At 37.1% G+C, this 23,260-nt stretch overlaps 3 protein-coding genes across 3 annotated transcripts in view; 1 reads left to right on the top strand and 2 right to left on the bottom strand.

Moving 5' to 3' along the window:
• Nucleotides 1-23,260, top strand: part of LOC149052134 (replication factor C subunit 1-like) — a 231,202-nt gene that overhangs the window by 118,977 nt on the left and 88,965 nt on the right. The gene's annotated exons all lie outside the window — the stretch shown is intronic.
• The window catches only part of LOC149052135 (uncharacterized), a 268,018-nt gene that overhangs the window by 180,206 nt on the left and 64,552 nt on the right, over nucleotides 1-23,260 (bottom strand). The window lies entirely within an intron of this gene.
• LOC149052139 (adhesion G protein-coupled receptor D1-like) lies at nucleotides 5,666-8,355 on the bottom strand. Its single transcript, XM_089200287.1, has 8 exons — nucleotides 8,252-8,355; nucleotides 8,057-8,160; nucleotides 7,704-7,806; nucleotides 7,446-7,596; nucleotides 7,248-7,329; nucleotides 7,026-7,092; nucleotides 6,237-6,325; nucleotides 5,666-5,675 (listed from the first exon to the last, which is right to left on the bottom strand). Exons 1-8 carry the CDS (start codon nucleotides 8,273-8,275, stop codon nucleotides 5,666-5,668), a joined length of 630 nt encoding a protein of 209 aa, XP_089056413.1. The 5' UTR covers nucleotides 8,276-8,355.

Below are 23,260 nucleotides of genomic sequence, written 5' to 3'. Positions count from 1 at the left end.
ATAAATGAAAAAAACGTATACTGATGATAACAATAATGCTGATGCGAATTTAGAAGCGATCCTCGATCCTCTATGAACGGTTATATTCGGGAATTGAATCCATGACCTCTGCGATACCGGTGCAGCGCTGTACCAACTGAGCTAACAAGCCAACTGGGAACTCAATTTATTTTTTCAGGCCACATTTTCACTATTACTTAGATAGTGTTCATAACTGTTCATCAACCGCAGTGCACATATATGATTTTCATACATTTAGAGTATGGAATAGTGCTGATGATGGACACGAAAAAGTGTTTTTTATACAATTAATTTTAACAACAAACAATGGGCATCATAATCCTCTACCTCACTGAAGCAAAAATTACAATTACGCTACGTAACGTTTTAAAAGTGGAAATTGGAGAGATCAGGGTAATAGCACCGTTATTCATTGAATTTTTGTTTTGCTCTCCAACTTACGTTTTAAATCACAATCCGATGTAATTCTAACAGCAAGTCTATGGCTCATTATTGGCATAATCAGTCAGATGTTGTCTTTTTTACCGTTCATGTTGAGGTGCATAAATGTTAAAATTGAATTTACACTGCCTAACCTGTTCCTGGCAAATCCATCAACAAATGAAGGATGACTGTGGAAGAGAATAAGCAAATAAATTGATTGTTATCTCAAGAATAACATTTGAGACAATGAAAAAGTTTATTATATTTCGAGTTAGATGGTGCTAATGCATTTTATTTGCTACACGCCCTTTGATATCTACCCACGAATTTATTACCTTAGTAGGGAGCAGACAGAGAAAATTTGATAAACGCCGCATCTCCGCAATTTACCAACCAGCTGAACAAAACTTAAATGTGGAAAATATTTTTAAGGATACGGTAGACCTTCGCGAATGTACTCCGGAAAATTCTTTAAAAGGGTTATTCGGAGTGCAACCAAATTATAGAACAATGAAAAGGATGTAAAATGCGCTATCCAGAATAAAAATAGTGTTTCGTTTTAGTTTGCAGCAATTCAAAATGGACGACGGCTGTTTCTTTAAGCGAAGGAATCGGGTTTCAAATCTGACCGCTCAAATAACACTTCTGCACAATTTGAATCTTGAGTGATTGGTGTCCAAAATTTTGTGAGGAAATTTCCATATTCTTGGGTGTTACTAAACTATGGATCGGCAGACCGTCGAGCCTCCGGAACCCATATATATATATATATATTTTTTTTTATATATATATATATATATATATATATATGAAGAGCAATGAGATAAGTATAAAGTTTGCTCTCGGGTACAAAGAAGAGAAATATGTTTAAATTGTCCATGACGTCCGATTTGGCGAGCAGTTAGCAGTCATTTACCCTGAGTGTTAATAATTAAAAAATAATTTGAAAGCTTAAACGGTTTGGGTTCCACAATATATGAATAAAGCCTCATCCGAAGGCTCCCAGCGAACCTTTAGGCTGGAATTTATTGCACATGACCCTAGAATGAGGAACACGAGGCATAAAGTAACATCATCGCCCGTAATGCTCGTAGAATTTCAGGGTAATCCATTAAACGTGGCTGAATAGAGGACTTTATTAAAAGCCAAATTTTTTTACTTGAGCATAAATCAAAAAAGGAAAAAAAAGGAGTTCCTTGCTGAATTTGAATACATAAAAAATATTCTATTTTTAAGGGTTATTTCAATTATGTTTCTGTGAGTGCACTTTATATTAACCCCTCAGCTTATTCTGAAAATCAATTATCAAAATTCAAGAAGAGGTATGGTGTTTTAACGTACGATGATTAAGGAAAAAGTACACCAATTCAACCATTTTTTCCAACCCCCCGGTCGAATATCAAACTTGAAATCAGTCTTATCTAGTTCCAATTTAAGTGGACCCTGTTGATTAAGTTCGATCGTTTGTCTAAGCACGTCGAATGTACAACAACCATCTGAAGCATAAAAAGAGGAGAGGTCTTTCCCTTTTGACATCTTGTCATAGTGACCTAAGACGACAGCAATTAAGCTGTTGTGTTCCTGCATCCTTAATATGGCTGCCAAAGCTGTTTTGTGGACCACCATGACGCAAAAAACATGACCACCGTGTGAATGTCTCGCTTGTGCTATTTGCTTTAAGATTACTTTGCTCTGTATAAATTGCTTCAGGAATCCAATTTATAAGAGATCCTTCTTCAGTTATAAACTAAGAGTTTAATGCGGACTTCTTTAGAGTCTGGTAGGTTTTGTTTTAATTAAGAGTGCCAAATAACCACGACCTGACAATTTTTTTCACGGATTGGTTTGGCTGACTTTCACAGGACGTCCCGAAATCGATATAATTTTTTCGCAAATGGAAAGTCAAGATATTACTGAGGTAGTTCTAACATAGCGCACAACTTAAAAAAAAAAACTGCACACTTTGTTGGACGCAGTTGTACTCATCTCGCAATTCATCAAGCGCACGATACTAATATAGGTTGCTGTCAATAGCTGTCTTTGCACTTATACGAATGTGTCATTCCGGGTTATTAAGTTTTTTTGAAATTATTTGGAATTGTATGGAAAGTGAAAAATATTGGGAAATCTATAATAATGATAATGTTGATGATACAAAGATCTCCAAGTTTTGCTTTAATGATGGACCGATAGGTTAGAAAGGACATGTGTAGAGTTCGGTTTGTTTCGTAATTAGAGTTCCGTAGGAGTAAAAATCGAAATAACCATTTAAAAAATGGAAAGTTAATTTCGACGGTGTCATAGCTACCTAAGAAAAAACAGGAATAACTAGTGTCGTACTTACCCAGCATAAAGCATGTTAAAAGGGTTTTGGAAATTTTGACGGATTCATTGCCATTTATCATCCACTTCATCGTAACCAAGATAATCAAAGGTTGCCGTCGAGAGTTATCGTTACGCTTATAGTTGATTCACCTCGCTTTAGAGTTGCGGATTTGAGGCATCCACGTAAAACCCCTTCGTACGATTTAGAGTTTAATGCAAATCATGATCTCTGATCACATGGCCATGGCGTTTGCCTCCATTTTTGTTCTTTCTGTCATAGACGGACCAATGGGCAAAAAGCAGCTTCCACCAGATGTAAAGCATTGTTTCTATTAATACAATCGAAAAAATCCACCACATTATAAAACACTTTTTGTAGTTGAAGTTTTGTAAAGAAGCAGCTCAAAAGTAATCGATGTTAAGAATGGTAGTTTCTTTATGAGCTCTGCTATATGAAAGTTGTCTTAAACAAACTTCTGTTTTATCAACAGGCAGCTTAAGCTAGTATGCCATCTCTTCGTATGCATAAATGGAAATGATTCCTTTTTATTCATCTCGCCTACGACATGCTGCACGTTTCATTTGATGGGTCTAATTAGTTCGTATGCCTTCAAAAGTGATGGACTAACTCGCTCGTGTGTTAATTAAGGTGTATTATTATTTTTATACCACGGCAAACTCCGATTCAAAGGATTTCTTCTCGGTTATCTCAGATCATAAGTTCGATGTGAGTTTACATAAAGTTAATCGTTACTTGATCAGAAAACTAACGGAGGCTAACGGCCATAGTTTAATGTTCAGCCTCCAAAACAACTCTCCCCTGCAAAAGCGTCATGCAGACCATAACTTTTGTGTTCCAATGTTTGAATTCCAACATTTTAGAAAGAGCGGTGAGGTCAAATGCTCTTTGTGCGAGACGTTCCTGGGTCAGAGTGATGTGCTTTGTGGGCGAGACATTATAGTCTACTACTAATCTCTACGCGCTCAAGGAATTATTGATTATTTATTCTGGAATATTCCCAAGTCCTAGTTGCGATGTATTTAGTCAATGGAAGCTTGAAGCGCTTTGATCTATTGCATTTGAGCGGTGTAGGTAGAAATATACTTGCATATTCTAGGATAATTATTTTTTTTTTAATTTCTTCCGCCTAAATCGTACACTTCGTCATCCATGTATATTTATAAGTGGGTATGACAAAACCTAGACTGTTGTAAATAATCGACTCTTTCTCTGGCTCGTTGAAATTCCTATTCAATGCTTCGTCTCCGCCTCTCACTTTAAATTGTATACTCTGTGTAAAAGTTCTTTAATCGCTGTTGAATGATGTGTACCGAATAGTTTATAATCTCTTGGTTTACGCGATTTCCGGGTAACATTGGCCCAGTTGAATTCCCTATTAATCGATGTATTTTCGATTCAAACCGATACTCCTTATCTTAGGAATAGCGAATAACATATGGGTAAATGTAACTGATCCACAAAATATCCAGTGATAGGGGGTTTTTCTGTTCTTTCTAAATTAGTTGTTTATTTACTCAAACATTTACGTATTCATCTACTTATTCATTAAGCAACAACTTTGAATGTCAGCGTCATGTGCTGAGACTATTATTATTATTTAAACGACAGAAAGAACATCATTTATCAACAAACCCAACTAATTTATTAGACAACTTGTAATATTCGCACCAAGGAGCGACTCTTAAAGGAAGTAGAATAATTATCCTTAAATAAACTGATAGAAGCCCACCAAAAACTATTTCTGAGCTCAACACTGACACGATCTCACAGTTGTCTCTAAAGTGCCTCCAAATTAACAATCTTCCACAGTAAGTCTCTCTCGGTATAGCTTTCTGAAAAGTCAGTCACTTCCGACAACAACAAGCACTACTGCTACACGACTGTCAGGCCTTATGTACAAAGCACTCTCAAAAATTCCGGAAGCTTACAACACAACTATATTGGTAGTGCATTTACATCATAACTACGTTACCTAATAAAATGCTCCGGAAAGTTCCTTGGTTTTTCATTCCTGCATGACTAGGCTTCAGTTATCATTATCAATAGCTTATTGTTAAAAGTAATGACAGCGTTGGGTGAGAAGTTTATAAACTTAATAAGTGAAACGTCGAATATCAAATAATCATGCAGTAAGCGCAGAAAGTTAGCGCGCAAGAATCAAAAGATAAATACATTTAATTAAAGCTGCGTGCAAGAGTGGTTTTTAAAGAAAGAAGAGTCGTGATTTCCGAGTAAAAATCCCCGCCTCGTCTTTAGCAGACTGTGGTCTTAGTCGAAGGACAGTCATCAAGGTACTGAGCCATTAGAAATTTAAATTTATAGATTGGTTTATTTCGATGAATCTTGCCTGCAAATATACCATCGCCTAGAAAATAAACTTATAATCCTAAAGAAGATAGGTTGCAATTACAGCTAGTTGAGTGCTTAAACAATAATGAAAAGAAAGACCTTTTTTCAGCTGCAGATCGCAGGTCAGATCAATCATAACCGACTTATTGCTGTTAAATAAGTGATTTTACTAAGTAGTCGACTCTCATTTCCGGTTGCCTGGATCCAGTTATTTAAGTTAAGTGCGATCTCGATTCAAATTCAGTACAAGACTGCAATTCAACTGCCCATAAATCGCTGACCCCACTTGGATTGACCTGTGAGCTCTTCCTTGTGGAGTTGTTTTTTTATAGAAGATGGAAAAACAACATTCATCTTTCTTTTGAATCGCTCTCTGATCTGCAGATAGACGAGCAACATGAAATATGGTTCTTAGCACTAGTACTCGGATATTTATCGAAACACTAAAGATTGATGATATGGAGTTAATAATCGGTTTGATGTTTTTTCTTACCTGAGTGTTTCGTATGCAGTGCAGAGCAAAAATCAGGAAACCCTGCAACAGAAACATGATTTTCGGATCATTACTTTTTACAATATGCAAACAAACTAGTCAAACATCTGTTAAGATTTCCAAGAGAGAAGGAAAATTGCATATCTCATAATCCCAAAGAGGTCTGTCTTCTCTTGCCTAGTTAATACTTTTTTGTTTTCAAAATTCCAAAAAATATCATGTGACAATTCTAACGATGTCTTACTTGGTTAGAAAACAAAATAATGATAGAGATTGAATGATTTTGAATGTTACCATCGAACACTGACCTGAGCAGAGTTAAGTATGGTGAAGATGTAAACGAAAGCTTTATGTACAGGCGAGAGGAGACCGAATAGCCACGTGACACCCAGCAGGGGAATCATCACCACGCATGCTTTGATGCCAGTTCCAGGAGTTAAAGAGAGAAAATTCCTTTATTTTCCTTTAACAAGGAATTTTTAGTTTTAGATATCGTGAGGCCCTACTGATTAAGGAATGAGGAAGTTGGGTGAGCAGAGCCTCACAGGAGGACATGGCAACCTCTTCCACTATTTTGTTACAGTTTTATGATGTGAACCTTACCATATTTGCTGAGAATGGTCGTCTCCCCCTGTTGGCTGCAACAGATTGGTCGTCTCCTTTATGACTCGCACTAGTATCAAGATATTGAGCTGAAGAATATAATTGAAATAAATTGATTATTTAGATATGGTTATCGAATAGCCAAAGCAGAAGCGGATCCTTGCCAGATACACTACTAGTTTGGTAACATGCGTGAGATAAAGAGTTATTTACAGGGAGTAGAACTCCCAACCGTGGGAACTAGATTATGAGCTTCGATTATCTGACAATGAGCTAAAGAAATCGCGAACTAAAGTGCCTGAACTGAATGAACTAAGCAAAGTGAATTCTCATGTTAAATTACATAGATTTAGTATCTCCTATTCCTCCTGCTCCTTTCATCTTGTTCAATGTTTTTTAAAAGATTTTTTGCGCGAAAAACATATCTTGGTACATCAATGTGAAACAGCAAGAAAACATCAACAAGGAAGGGGAAGAATATTTTTTCTCATGCTATGTAGTTAAAGTTGGAGAATTTATGAAGCTATCTCTTGCCTGTGTAGACATTGTCTCAACAGGTTTTACTCGTTATTGAAGACCATCATAGGTTAAAATTGACCAGCATCCTATCAAACAGCAGTAACGTCCAAAGTTTGTTGTGAGCAAATAGGAAAAGAAAAGTGGTAAATATTGTGTGGGGTCATGTCATAAATACCTAATTCCTTTTTCAAAGAGCAGAGAAAAAAAACCTTTAGCCGTAAGTAGTCCAGGTATACCAATCACAATCATCAACACTAATCATAAACTCACAACTTCAGTGAAAGCCTCAAAGGCGACAAATATCCAGATCAGCTTGTTAGTCGAGGAAAGCCAGCAGCTAAAATCGAAGAAATGAAACACAAGAACGACACACAAATCCTCAGCAAATGAAATGATACCGATTTCAAACTATATGCAAAAACAAAACAAAGAATTAATTGCAACGAATTAAAAGGAGAAGAGCAACAACAAACCGTTGATTTTTTTTCTTACTGTTTATCACTCGTATAGCTTTGTAACCCTTCTTTTCCAGCAGCGATGCCAAGTGAAATTGCCACCATAATCACTGGAAGACCTAACCACAAGGAAAAGAAGGAAATCGAACACTTTACTGCATGACAACACCAGATTTGACGATCCCAAAGCATGGTTACAGTTACCAGTGCATGTTTTAAAATAAAAAAAACTCACCCCATGAGATGTCATGATACATGTACATCTTGGTGTTTATGTTGTAAACTTTCACAACCAAGAAGTAGAGATAAATTCCCTCGATCAGCATCCAACAGAAAGCAGCCGTCAAGAAATACTGCATTAGAGCTGCTATTGTAACACAGGCAGCCTGTGAAAAGAAAGAGTTTTCGAATACTTCTTAAGTGCTCCTTTCGACAAGATATTTACGGTGCAAAGAGTAAGCCCATTCTATAGACAGAAGGAGAGGCCACTGACTTTGTTTTCTGTGGTATTGGTTCCGGCGAGGAAGATGATCTGTCCAGCTCCAAGTGACACAGAAACGCTCAGTCGAATTTGAGAGAGAGGTTGACAAACATCTCTGATGAAATAATGGTGAAAAAAGAAAATAATGGATTAGACAAAAGCAGCAACGACAATACCAGCAACACACTGAAGACATGAGTTGTTCAAAAGTTCGTGAGAGGGCATGAAATGTAGCTTAAATTTGTGAATCATTCGACATGCATGTTCTTGTTTGCATTGAGATTTGCCTTGAGATCTCTTTTCTTACCAGCTTTGTTGAGAGGAGTTAAGAATCTACCGCATTATTATTCACGTACATTACTTACGTTAGGCAAGAATAAAGTATTAATGTTAAAAGTATTCCGAAGATGGAAAGGCTCAGTCCCGCGTAGGTGATAATTTTCAGAATTGTTTCGTCCTCCTCGGCGAGCTGTGTCAAAAAAAGAGAAATTTAATGACAATATTGCGTCAGTTAACTGAGCCCATAAAATGATTGAGTAAGGCAAAATAAATTTTATTACCTTTGTGCTACCGTCAAAGTCCATTAAGACGGCAAAATGCGTCAAATGATTGCAGCTACAAACTGTTTCTTCTGAATTGCTTTTTGAAGTAACTACATGGCATCCCTCCTCTGAAAAGCTGCCAGACATGAAAAAAAAGTAAAGTAAAAAATTATTCATCATTTGGGTAAGAGGTGATGCTTGACAATTTTGCGCTAAGATTTTCTTCCATTGTAGCCATAGTTGCGAGAACATTTCAATCAGACTTCCCCTCTCTAAAAACGACAACTTATTGGCTTCCAGGAAAGTGTTAATCTGCGCAAAAACATCTGAGAAAGTTTATTCATTCTCCTCCATATTTAATTTAATTTAAGAAGGAATAAATACTATACAATAATATATTGTTGTTTTTTTACCTTTTGTTGAGGCCACTCCAAAACATACAGCGCTTCTCTGCTGTCAAGACCCGAAAATGGATTTTATCTTGTCAGAATAAATCAAAACAAAGGATTGCAACTAATTTTCATGTTACCTTTAGGTTTTTGAACTTTAGGATGACGTTTTCTCGCAATTTCCTCGCCTTGGGGTCCATATTTACGGCCATTATCCTGGAGTTAATATACCTATGAAGAAATTGTATTTGAAAATGGCTCAGAAGCAAGGAAGCAACATTACATACTTTTGATAGATTCATGCGAATTTTAATAAAGGTGGAACGGTCAGAGAGTCTTCCAACCTTAGTTAGGGTTTTTGGAAAGTCTCTTAATTCAGGTTAGTTGAACTTAGATCTTATGTGTTTCCGAGTTATATGTTTTTGGGGGTAAACGACATGGAATAATATGAAAATAACGTCACCTTTGGTTGTCTGTTTCATTCCAGACGGTTTGATCTGTCAGAAGTAGATCATGGAGATCCTTGTACATACTCGCAACTACCAGTGATCCTTAAAACCCCCCAAGAATCAACAAAAAATGTTATTAAATAACATTATAAGGAGGGCGAATGATTAAAGAAGATAGACTATGTAAACTAAGGAGGCGCATTTATATGAGACTTTATTTCAATACAGAAATTTCGACTGGAGAAACCAAGGTAATTACTAAAAGTTGCAAAGTTACCACAATAGTTAATACGAACCATTTTCCTCAAAACTTGAAGAAGCGATGTTGATCCTCGCTTGCCATTGTTGTTCCTCAAAGTGGAAGCCTCTTGCGTTCTGGCGATAGGCTTTTTGAATGGCCAAAACTGTCGGGAAAAAAAAGAAGAAATGAAAGAAGTTACGGTGAAATTTACAATAGCACATCTACACAAACATGCTTTTTGCGGTATACACAAATATTTAATAATCTTATTGGATGGACGTGTATTTTTTGTATCTCATTTGCCCTTCAAGGACTATTCGACGATTTCAACCATTTATAAAACGTTTTTAAATGTAAAACTGATGAAAAAGTGAGAAGTACTGGACGGACTAAAATTGTCAAAACTCAATTCGTTTCTCGAACCGTCTCTTTGGAGAACTATAGAGTTCACTGGGCAGCTTTTACAAGTACGGTTAAAAGTCTTGCATTTATATGCATTGCAGACGGTAGGCCAATTTTGAGCCCAGTGTATAGTATGAAGTAAGCGGAAAGTATTTGTTAGATTTGTCAATTTCAGTTAGTAAAGTGTTACTCACCGATCTATTATTTAAGAAAAGTTTCCAATGACAGAGCGAGAGAAAGGTTTCACAATTTGTAGGATTCCGATTCTCACTTGTTGATTGTTTAAGAATACCTTAAATTTCCTTCTCCACCGCGAGAAATCAGTGTCAAACAAATTTAAAAAAACAGATAATTTGATGACATCCAACAACAATGTTTCTAAAAAGTTGGGTTTATGACTGAGTTCTTAAATCATCTAGCTATAGGGAATAAGACAACTCATTAGGTCACACAGCAAGTCAGTAAGTAGCAAAGGAATAGACTTTGAAACTAAACAGAATTGAGTGCCACGGCCTCATCCATTTTTGGGGAAACGATCCTTTCTGAAGGCTTCATTCCACTCTGGTGTCGCTTGCTAAAATTAAGAGCAAATTTCTCGACGGCCTCTGCCACCTCAAAAATGGATTTTCTCAGTTTTTTAACCTCTTCCTTGCCTGCCTTGTCTTTTGTGATGTTTTTGATTTTCAAGGTGAAATCTTCAAACACAGTAACCGCCTCATTGACAAGCCAGTCTCACATATACAATTCATATTAAAGATGTGGAAAAAGTCCAGCAGGAGGCTCCAAATGGTGTTCAGGGTATTCATTTGCTAAAGGACTATTTTAGGGGCCTGGATTATTTTTTAAGCCTCACCATTCTCAACTCATATAGCTTGAATAGTGGTTCATTCTTGAAGGTTATATATTTATAGGTTATTTCACGGTTGGTGAGCGCGTGCGATTTTCACACAAAGAGTAAATAAAAATCACACAAGCGAACTAACCGTCAAATAACCTATTCATTATATACATACCAAAATTCATGGGCGAACAGAACTCAAAGATAAACTTATTTTTATTTTCTTTCAAAGGAAAACAACGCGCGTCAAGCCGCCTCGCAGTTCGAGAGTTGCACTGAAATGGCTTCCTTGTAAAATACTTTACTTTTAAATCATCAAGTAAAAATGCCGTTAAAAGGCAGAACTAGTTAGAATTAAAACAAGACATTCTGAAAGTATGTCGAAATAGTTCCACGGATGTTTAAAATTTGAAATACGGAAGCGAAAACTCGAGACTCGTTCCGCCTTTCAAAACAAGAAATTCGTGGAACAGAGCAACATCGTGTTCTGTCTTTTTCTTGGTGTTTTCATTTTCCTGTCCTTCTGTGAACTCTTCTACTAATGAATTTAGGCTCTGAAAACGGTTTGTCTGATTTGAAGCCATCTTTCTGAGGAAATTTACGCCTAAGCTGTTAGAATGTGTTACTTGTCAGTCAAGAGGAACGGCGAGCGAGCAACACAGATATCTTCACTGGTGAAAAACGATACGTCGTTTTTCACTGGTCAAAAAAATCGTAGGATCAATGAGCTGGCTTCTCTGACGTGAAGAGACTATCTTTATCTCGATGCTTATTGGCGCTTAAATCTCGGTATGCATGTAAGAATTACTTTTTATCGTTTATCTATCGAAGTTAAAAAGCCGTTAAGTTATGAAAATTGGATACCCGTATGGAACCCTTTCTGGTAATATTTACTCCGCATAATTTTGAAACATACTCCTTTGCCTAGAATTAAAAAAAAACATGTGTGTCACAGAGAAGATCCTGAAAAGTGACAGTGATGGCCGCTATGAACGATCAAAACTCTTAAATCCACTCGGTTGGTTGTATAGAACACTCTCATTGTTTCCTTTGCATTATTTTCGTCTTTCGCACACTTCTGGTATGATCGATGCTCAGATAGAGCTGTAAGATGTTTATGGAAAATACTAGTAAATGAAATAATAATGCAATAATACATCCCTTAATCACTGGTTTAACATATAAGACAAGTACAAATTTTGCCCAGTTTTTGTCTTTTTAATTCGCCCCTAAGGGGCTCGGAAAATGCCACACAAGTCGCAAAATATCCGCGCCTATTAATTGTTAAACCACTGAATATGACATATTAATTTGTTATTTTATCTTGAGCTGTCTCCTGTTATCATTTTGTAATTTTGCTTTTCTGAGAGTGGGAGAACGGGTCATTTGTTGTACTTGAGACATATTGTACACCATTACAGAGACTAACTCTTCTTACCATATTGTTGCGTGCAAGGTGGTCCAACGTAGTCAGGGTAAGAGTCCTGCAAAAAGTTTTGTCCAGAAGCTGGATCTGATGAAAAAATAATACAAATACAATACAGAGGAATTCATTAACCCAAGTAAACAAATTGTTCCGTTGTGAGCAGCACTACCATTCAAGTTAAGCGCTGCTTTGCACCTGCACCGGAAATAGTTTTTTTCGTAATTTTTATCATAAAAACTGTGTAGAATGATATGTTGCTCGCACTAATCTGATCGCCACATAAGGGTATTTATTTCGCAGCAATCAGCTTGTCGCTTTTTGAGTATGTATCTCACAATAATCAGATTGCCCCATTAGGGGATATATCTCGCACCAATTTCGTCATAGCATTTGGATATCTCACAGCGTTTGAGTATTGTTTTCTCGTAAATGATGTCATGGAATCGGAGGGCCGTGCATAAAGAATTACATAAACCAGAAATTTTGGACTCATTTGATAAGTGACATGGTTTGTGGCCTTGGTAAGAGCCTCGTCGATTGAGGTCGAGATTTATCGGGATATGAAAGGTTTGTATTTAACTTGTTGCATCATTTTAAGTTTAAAGGTGTTTTACCTGCTCCTTTTCTCACAACACTCACGTCAAACAACTTACTTCCGTCGCGTATTACGTAAACAACAGTCAAACATTCCCAATCATTAGACTGCTGTTTTACAGGTGCTTGAATTGTTTTCCACCAATCAGATTCCATCACCAACGCGCTCCCTCTCTCTGACGAGGAATAGAGGGCGTTGTGTGGCGAGACCAAACAACAGTTGCGAAGGAGACAACGTTCAGCGGGGCACCGATGCATTTTACTTTTGCTTAGAGGGTTTTTAGACACTACCTGAATGAGTTAAGAGAAACTAGGTGTGGTTTTGCCTTTTGTAGTAAAATTATGTGGAATTACATTTTGCAGGCAACTAACTGGAAATAAGCAATGTTAATTTTCTCCCTGTCAAAGGTACTGCAGTAAGCGTAGTCTCTTTGGTCTCGTTACGCAACGCGCTCTCTCCCTAACGAGGAATAGAGTGCGATGTGTGACGAGACCAAGCAACAGCTGCGAAGGAGACAACAGTAGGCGTGACACCGATGCCTTTTATTTTTGCTTATGGGTTTTCAAACAATAGAGACAAAAGACCACAAAATACTTCTGTGAGCTCAGATAAATTATTATTGTTATTATTTTTTTTCTTAGGGCGAGGTAATGCGATATTTTCGTCACTGTAAAAGTTCTGCTCTTTCTCTGTTACAAAACTAATAGCGTTCGGAACACAGTGTTCCATCTCAACCCTCCCAGCCAAAATAGAAACTCTTGCATGCTACTCATATCTGTGTTTATCTTTTGGTAAACAGAATATCAATTAAATTCGATCTCTTGTCTAAGCACGTCGAACGTTCAGCAGCTATCTGAAGAGGAAACGTGGTTCCCTTATGACATCTTGTCATAATGGCATAAAACAATGGCAATTAAGCTATCTTAAATGTGGCTGCCAAAGCTTTTGTGTAGACAACCATGACGCAAACAACATGACCACCGTGCCAATCTCCAGCTTGTGCTATTTGCTTTCTGATTACTTTGCTTTGTATTAAGGGCTTCAAGGAACCCAATTTATGAGATCCTTGTCTAATTAAAAAAAAAATTCTGGTGGCGGTTATTTGGCACTCTCAATTAAAACAAAAAACACCAGATTCTAAAGATACCCGCATTTAATGTGGGCATCTTTAGAGTCCGGTGTGTTTTGTTTAAATCAAGAGTACCATATAACCGCCACCTGACATTTTTTTCTCGGATTGGTTTGGCTGAGTTTTACAGGAAGTTTCAAAATCGATAGAAATGTTTTGCAAATGGAAAGTCGAGATATAATTAAGGTGGCACTAGCCTAGCGCACAACTATTAAAAAAAATTTGCACACTTTGTTGGACTCAATTGCACTCATCTCGCAACTCATCGAGCGCACGTTACTATTATCGGTTGCTGTCAATACCTGTCTTTACACTTGTGCGAATGTGTCATTCCGGGTAATTCTTTTCTCAACTATTTGGCATTGTATGGAAAGTGAAAAATATTGAGAAACTTATAATAAAGATAATGATGATAATAAAAGAATCCCCAAGTTTTGCTTTAATGATTATCAAATAGTTTAGAAGGACTTGTGTAGACTATTCGCTATTAAAGTTCCGTAGGAGTAAGAATCGAAATAAGCATTTTTCAAATTGAAAGTCAATTTCGACGGTGTCATAGCTTACTTACCTAGCACACAGCATATTAAGAGGGTTTTGAAAATTTTGCCGTATTCAGCACCACTTATCATCCACTTCATCATGCCCAAGAAAATCAAAGGTTGTTGTTCAGAGTTATCGTTACGCTTATATTTCGTTCATCCCACAGGAGAGTTGCGGACTTGCGGCATCCCCATAAAACCCTTTTGCACGAGTTAGAGTTTAATGCAAATCATGATCTCTGATCACATGTTCATGGCGTAAGTCTCCATTTTCTTATTCTGTCATAGTCGGACCAATAGACAAAAAGCAGCTTCCACCAGGTGTGGAGCATTGTTTACTAATACAATCGAAAAACTTCAAGGCGTTTAAATATTTTTTGTAGGTCAAGTTTTTTAAAGAAGTAGCTCAAAAATAATTGATGTTAAGAATGGTAAATTTCTTTATGAGCTCTGCCTAATGGAAGTTGTCTTAAACAAATTCTGTTTTATCAACCGGCAGCTAAAGCTAGTACGCCATCTGTTCGTATGCATAAATGGAAATGATTGCCATTTATTCATCTTCCTTATGACATACTTTTCAGTTGGTGGGTCTAATTACTTCGTATGCCTTCAACTTTGATGGAATAACTCGCTCGTGTGTCAATTAACGTACATTATTATTTTCATACCACGGCAAACTCTGAATCAAAGGATTTCTTCTTGGTTTTCGGTTTTCGGATTTCTTCTTAGTATCTCCACGCTCGTGGAATAATTAATTATTTAGTCCAGAATATTCCCCAGTCCTAGCTGCGATGTATTTAGTTATTCGAAGCTTGGAGCGTTTTGACCTATCACATTTGAGTGGTGTAGAGAGAAATGTACTTATATATTTAGATTAAATTTTTTTTTTACCTCTTTTGTCTTAATCGGACGTTTCTTCATCCATGTTTATTTATAAACGTATATGACGTAACCCAGACTGTTGTAAACTGTTAGGCACATCTACGTAATCGACTCCTTCTTTTACTTGTTGGATTCCTTTTCAATGCTACGTCTCCGCAATAGCTATAATTGAAAACTGGGCCTATTGAAATATTCCGCATTTCTGTCGCTAAGCTTTTTCCTTTATATTGTATACTCTATGTAAAAGTTCTTTAATCGTTGTTTAATTATGTGTGCCAAGTAGTTTATAATCTCTTAGTTTACGCCATTTCCGCCCAACATTGTCCCAATTTAATTCCAAGTTAGTCAATGTATTTTCGATTCAAAACGTTACTCCTGTCTTAGAAATGCGAAAAAAAATGGGTAAATGCAATTGATCCACAAAAGATCCAGTCATAAGAGTTTTTCTTGTTCTTTCTAAATGAGCTGTTTATCTATTCAAACATTTATGTATTCATCTATTTGTTCATTAAACAACAACTTTGAATGTCAGCGCTACCTGCTAAGAGTATTAGTATTACTTGTTATTGAAGAAATGTAAAATGTTTTCCGTGTTTACATCGCCTGATGTAAACACGCGGGAGGTTGGGAGAACACTCGATAAGCGTAGGAAACCACGACGCGAAGGGGAGTGGTTTCCAGCTTATCGAGTTTACATACGCTCATGTAAAATGGTTTTATGGCCAATCAGATTACTATTTGAATTATTTTATAAAATACGATTTCAACGACAGAAAGAGCAATATCTACAAACAAACCCAACTAATTTATTAAACAACTTGTCATATCCTTACCAAGGAGAGACTCGTAAAGGTCACCACTGACACAATATCACAGTTGTCTCTAATCTAACTCGAGATTAACAATCTTCCATAGTAGCTCTCTCTCGGTATACTTTTTTGAAAAGCCTCACAGGAGAATATGGCAACCTCTTCAACTTTTTTGTTTTAGTTTTTTATTTTTTGAGAGTGGTCGTCTTCCCCTGTTGGCTTCGACAAATTGGTCATCTCCTTTATGACTCGAACGAGTATCAAGATGTTGAGCCAAAGAATGTAATAGAAATAAATTGATTATTTAGATATGGTTATCGAATGGCCAAAACAGGAGAGGATCCTTGCCAAAGACGTTACTAGTTTGGTAACAAGTGTTGGATGAAGAGTCATTTGCAGGGAATAGAACTCCAAACTGGGGACCTAGATTATGAGCTTCGATTCTCTGACAATGAGCTAAAGACTCTCGAACTTAAGTGTCTAAACCGAGTGAACTATGCAAAGAGAATCCTCATGTTAAATTATATAAACCTAATAAACCTGCTCCTTTCATCTTGCTCAATGTTTTTTTTAATTATTTTTGCGCGACAAAATATCAATGTGAAACAGTGAGAAAACATCAACAAAGAAGGAGAATATTTTTTAATACTATGGTAGCAAAAGTTGGAGAATTTATGAAGCTATCCTATGCCTGTGAAGATATCAATAGGTAAAAATTGACCAGCATCCCCGCAAACAGAGGCTACGTCCAAAGTTTTTTGTGAGTAAAATAGGAAAAGAAAAATGTTGTGCGGGGTCATTTCATAAATACTTAACTCGCTTTTAAAGAGCAGAGACAAAATATTTGGCAGCAATTAGTACAGGTATACCAATCACAATCACCAACACTAATCATAAACTCAATGAAAGCTACATAGGCGACGAATATCCAGATGAGGTTGTTAATCGAGGAAAGTCAGCAGCTAAACTCGAAAAAGTCAAAGAAAAGAAAGAAAGACAAATTTTCAGCAAATGAAATGATACCGATTTAAAAATATATACAAAAACAAAGCAAAGAATTAAATGCAACAAATTAAAAGGAGAAGAGCAAGAACAAACCCTTGAGTTTTTTTCCCCACTATTTATCACTCGTATAGCTTTGTAACCCTTCCTTTTTTTCCAGTAGCGATGCCAAGTAAAATGGCCACCAAGATCACTGGAGGACCTACCCACAAAGAAAGGAGGGAAATCGAAACACTTCACTGCATGACAACACCATATTTGGCGATCCGAAAGCATGATTACAGTTTCCAGTGCATGTTGTAAAATAATGAACTTACCCCATGAGATGACGTGATACATGTACATTTTGGTGTTGATGTTGTAAACTTTCACAACGAAGAAGTGGAGATTCCCTCAATCAGCATCCAATGGAAAGCGGCCATCAAGAAATATTGTATCAGAGCTGCTATTGTAACACAGGCAGCCTGTGGAAAGAAAGAGTTTTCGTATAATTGCTGGTTTTCAGTGTCACGCCATTCAAAATAGATCAAAATAAAAAATAAAAACCGTTCAATCGATTTAGTCTAGAATCTGGAAATAGAAAGAAGCTAGATATGTAAAGACTCTCGCCAAGATTCAGGTCACAGCAATTTTTCTTACGGAAGATATGAGGAGAAACGTTTTTCCCAAATTTATAGAGATTTGTATGGAGCCGCCATGCTGGTGCCCACCTAGATGGGCACCAACATGGCGGCCGGAAACCAGCAGAAACATCTGTCACTGAGTTTTGCTACAAAAGGGTGAATGTATCTCTCTAAGAACTCATAAACGTAACAATAATACTATATTCTAATACAAGAACTGTTCAGATAGCTGAATTTCCCTAAATAAGTCACCTTTTAAACCAACATAACAGCTCTCTCGCTCGTCATGTAAAGGCCACGTCACGCAAAAGCTTAGAAATTCAAGAGTAGTCTATCACTAAACCAAGAACCCATTTGGAGTGAAAATTTGTCTGAATATTAGTTTTTAGCTGCTCTAATACATCATGAAAGTAAAATCTCAGGAGGATCAATAGTTCTGAAGTCTGAAATTTAGTGACGTCACGTGAAAACCAGCAATTCTTCATATGGGTGAGCATGTGAAAGGCATGTAAAAAATTTCATTCTTTCTAATGAATGTGTTTACAAACCTTTCATCTAGTTCTTGAAACCTACGCGCGAAAAGTTTGGACTCTTGCATGCTCTCTGGAGCTTCAACGCTGATCCGTCAATGGACGCGAATTTTAACTTCGGCCCCACTGCAGAGCATTTTTAAATGTCTTCTCTGTTAGCCTTTTGTCCAGACTTCCACCGGTGAAGCCGTACGACTACTTCTTCTCAGTGCAAACTGCTTATCATTTTTTTCTTAAATACCAGGCCTGGATACAGTGGCCCATGTATTTCAGCACCACGGTCTCCTTGGCTTTTCCAATTTCGAGCAACAAGTTTTAAGTATTAAAGGCACAATTTTGCCGAGGAAAGAAATTTGTTTAGTTTCTTAGCTACTCTCTACAGGTTTATGAAAAGCAATCCTCAACATTAGTATTGTGATATTATCATATCATTTTAAATTAATGTGTAATGATACTTTACCTAATGCAAGTGCACTCGCTATTTTTTTGTCTGTATTGATGTCCGCTAGAGACTTCGGAAACTTTCAGATCACACCCTTTTCAGGCTTTAAGATGTCAATCAGACTCGCCGAGCGGTGTACGAACACGACCGAATGCACGGGAAGAAACACTGATTGTATTGACGAGTGGCATAACAGCAATCAATAGAGTTTCCCCATAATGAGATAATGGACTACAAGAAAATAGAAAAAGTCAAAAAGTGAATAACGAACAACTTTTATGAATCAAAAAGAACAATTGATAATATTTAGATGTAACCAAGTATAAAAGCAGAGCTGCAGGGGGTTTATTACTGTACAGCCCTTTACCGCATTAAAACCAATCACGGGCTGTCAAAGAATTTATTCATGGAAAACTAGGAAGGAGCATTAATCTTGTAGAAGGGGGCATGGAGTCAAGGGCTTTTCAGAGGTTGGAGGGCAGCTTTCCTTTATTCATATAAGAAATGAGACGGTCATCTTCTTATGCAAGTTCCCTGGATAATAAAAGTAAATGATAATGACTGGCTAGATAATTGATGCAAATAGTAAGTAAAGGATTAAAAGCAGGACATTTTAAAATTATTGACGGAAAGCTTCCTCAGTGAACAAATTGATTGGATCAAAGTAGTTATGAAAGACTTCGGTCTGAAGCGGAGATAAAAAAAAAAAAGGAAACTTCGTTGCCTCGATTCAAGCCTTCTGCGCGCTATTTATTTCTTATTTAGTGCATAGAGATAAATCTGTACTCGAGCCACGATGCCTATCCAGCAACAGGGTATTCTTGTTTCTGTAGCGTGAAGTGACAAGAAGTATTGCAATTCTCCCCTTGGCCGGAATGCTCGTCCGTGACATGTTCCTCCCCCCCTCCCCCCACCCAACCCCTTGCTCAGCATTTCGTCAGGTTGTTCTGTCAGTTCGCCGGTACCCATTAAACTCCAAGATGAAGCGAGGCACCGTGAAGATAAAGAGTCTTGCACAAGAACAGAGAAAACGGCTAAAAAATATACAAAGCTTTAAAACGCACGAGCTGAGCTCCTAGGTCATTAAATCTCTTGTTTTACCAAGTCGTCGCCTCAGTGGATTAGAGACCTTAAGCAAACCACGACGACGGCGGCAACGGGGACGTAGCAAAACAAAAAATATAATGAGCAGAACAATTGCGATGGAATGCAGAGTTAGGGAAACTGAGGCTTAGGAAGAGAGAGAATCATGAGCGTAGCCGTGAACCACGCAGTAAGCTCGAATTAAATGTCAGACGAGATGTAACCTTCAAGCTAACTCTTCCTGTTACAGTTGTTTTTTCGTTCAGTCAGCGGAAAACAAAACGGCGGCGCTCGAATAAAGAAATCGCAAGGGTCTGCCTACTCTTCTCGTGTTAACGGAGGTTTGTTTTTCTTTTGGGGGAAAAATAGAACAAATAGTCAATTACCCTCATTCATCGTTTTCGAATAAATCAGCTGCGTATTCATTGCCGCAATTTAAATAAAATAATCTCTTGGAAAAGTTCAACTTGAGCTACTAGGCTAGCTTACACTGCAAGCACATTTTCATCTCGTTTCTTTTTTTACAATTTTGCCGTAGTTCATTGTTACAATGGTTTCCCTTGAGCTACACGGCTAGATCACGCTACCATAACATTTGGACGTGATGTTGAAAGAAAGGACAACATCAAGAACCACATCGCTTAAAGATTTCATTATGCTGCGATCGGGAGTTTTAAGACTTAACTGTCTTCATTCAAAACATTTGAAGCTTCTAGTGACTACCGAATTCCCTAGCAGTCGAAAAACTACGGGAAATAGCCTCATATTGAATAAACAATCTCAGTCGCTGTGACCGCATAAGTCGAATACCTGTTTTGTTTTAGAAGTGATCATATTTTAAATCAGTCAGGAGAGATTTATTTGGAAAGAAATGTAGCTGTGATTTCCACTTCTGAGAGAAATTATTAAACTATCCCAAGCATGTCAGAAGTATCTAAGATGTCTAGCAAAATAAATTAGGACGGATAGTTTTGTGTTTGACTTTCTTTAAGTTTAGAGACTGCATGAGACCTTTGTATGGCAAGGGATTAGATTGTTATAATCTTAAACACAATTTTGAATTGTGCTGCGCTGTAACCGAGAATCTCAAATTCCTTTCTAGCGAAAAGATGATTTTTCGAAATGAAACTTACCTCTTTCAGCTAATAATGAACGTATTGTAACCGAGAGCATCTTAACAACCGTCAGCCAACTGATCAGGAAAGTTTACACGTACGCGGGTGCCCTCGATTGTTTTCACTTTGTAAACAGTTTGCAGCTTTTGAGCGTGAATGTTTTAGCTTCGTATTTACGTAAGTGATTACGCTAACCTCTGGTCGTGCGCGATGACTGCCGCATTGGTTACTCGACAACGTGTCAACAAAAGACAAAACATCCAGCTTTGAGGAATAAACAAGCTGACTCGCGTTCCAGTTTTCAAAAACCTTTTTATTTATAATCAACGAGAAGATATTATAGGTAATATTTGCTGAAATTACACCGCGTTTTCTTTGCCAATGGACCATATCAGATTACACACCTGACACAATAGAATATATTTGCCATAGGATTGTATTTTGAATGTACAATTAGTCAACACGATGAATTTAGAAGCGTTAACTATCAAATAATATCGAGAAGGTTTTAAACATTACTCACAGAGGAATCCATATTTTAAAACCACCTTTACAAAGAAAGAATCAAATAATGAATCAGTCGAGAGGTAAAGGTATTAAAGCTAATAGTAAGTATGATTGTCTGGATAAGTGAACTATTTAAGTGATCACCAATTTTTCATCTGACTTCCCCTCCGCGAGACATGAAATTAGTGCCAATCACTTTCATGGACATTAGCTCTTTTCAGGACAATACGCGCTTCTTGATCGACCGTTCCTTCTAACTTTAAGCAGTTTCTATCGCGAAGATTTCTTCTTGTCATGCAGCTGGAAGTTCAAGATCAACGAGTGTTATCGATGACACTGAACAATATCGAAACTACGGATAAATGGTCTTTGGTATTACTGCTTTTTTTCTCAGAAACTTTACAGATTTTTAGTTTAAGCAATCCTCTTTGAAAGTGATGGTATATTGTAAAGTGGCACCCGAGTTTATAGAGCAGTATCCAAAAATTTCATTTTATTCTCGTATCTTAACCAAGTGTTGATATCTCTGATCATGTTCAAGCCATTTGCATTAATCTCAGACATACCTCAATCGTCTCTTGACGTCATTTAATGACTGAGTAACATTAGCTGGCTAATTAGTGGTTGACTTAAAAATTAAAACAAGACATGTCAGAAATATCATATGATCATTACATTATGGTTAGCCTGGGAGAGAAATCAACTGCCCTTAGCAAAACAACCCAGATGCGTAACTATAGCGCGTGAGTGCATCAAAAAAAAGGAGGGAGGGGAGGGGGGGAATAAAGCACTAGAAAGAATATCACCCCCTTTCTTTGCCAGAGTGATTAAAGTAACAATTTTTGAAATGAAAAAAATCTACTCCAGACACTCTGAAGTAGGACCCTCCCCTCCCCTGTTAAGGAACTCTGCTAGCAATCCTTTGTCGAAACAAAAAGCGAACAAGTCGTCAACACTTAATATATTTTGAGCTTTAAGGAAAGGAAATTAGTTCCTTTTCGGACGCCATCAAGAAAAGAAAAATATCCTTTTCAATTAGTATTTAAATCATGAAATGTCACAGACATCTAACGTGAACTATATTGAGTAACATTAAGGATGAAAATGCAATAAAGTGATATTCTCCAAATTATTTTTTTCCGTTGATTCATGCAGTTCTAACTTTTTTTTGTTGATTTGGTATGTTTTTGATACTTTGAGACAACATTCGATGCTCACCAAAATATTGAAACCCGCACCGTAAATCGTTTCTTTCCGTTCTAAAGAGCCAAAAAACATATATGGAAATGAGTAAATTAAAACAAGTCAGGCCAATTATTTCCATAGAGAATGGGCAAGCTTGGATGACCACCACTAGTCGTGTATGAGAAACATTATATTATTTGCCGCTGAGGGGTGGGGTGGGGAATAGATGGTTTTCATTATTTAATTTTATTATTATTATTATCATTATTTAATTATTTTCATAGGGAATGGGCAAGCTTGGATGACCACCACTAATCGTATGTGAGAAACAATTCATTATTTGTCGCTGATGGGTGAGGTGGGGAATAGATGGTTTTCAGGGGGAACGGAAAAAGGATCGGTCGTCGCTAATAAAGTATATAACTGGACTTAATAAAATTGGCTGCAAATTCACTTCAAATGAGTGGGTTTTCTTAAAAATATTACAGAGCCTTATAAGGGGCTGGGGGGTGGGGGGGGGGAGTGTTAAATCCTTAAACTCCACCCCTCCCCAAAGGAAACAAATCAACAAACGCTGTCCCTGATAGATTTGATTCTTCTTTATTTAGACCTTGATTTTACTCGATAGTAAAGTACAGTTTGATTATTCAATCAGCGAAAACTAGAAATGCGTTTAATTCTTAAAGCCGTGTCTGTCAACTCTTTTCCTCTCCATTAGCAGTTTGCAATCTCGTACCCAGGGCTTTTCGCTCGCTAGAAAATCTGGAGAAGCTCCGGGAATGACTTTACGGATTCTTTTTACGCAAACGTCATGTTGACAAAGTTTCTCAAGGAACTCAAA

This window comes from Pocillopora damicornis, chromosome 1 (assembly GCF_964200805.1).
Source record: "Pocillopora damicornis chromosome 1, jaPocDami1.2, whole genome shotgun sequence".
Taxonomy (NCBI): domain Eukaryota; kingdom Metazoa; phylum Cnidaria; class Anthozoa; order Scleractinia; family Pocilloporidae; genus Pocillopora; species Pocillopora damicornis.
The sequence above is the reverse complement of the archived record's forward strand: the minus strand, read 5'-3'. Positions and strand labels throughout refer to the sequence as shown.

Coding starts and splice junctions, on each gene's coding strand:
- LOC149052139 (XM_089200287.1), bottom strand. CDS start 8,275: ATGGACTTTGACGGTAGCACAAAG. Junction 8,161..8,251: donor ACTTTGACGGTAGCACAAAG/GTAATAAAATTT, acceptor TTTTTGACACAG/CTCGCCGAGGAGGACGAAAC. Junction 7,093..7,247: donor AGCTATACGAGTGATAAACA/GTAAGAAAAAAA, acceptor CTTCGATTTTAG/CTGCTGGCTTTCCTCGACTA.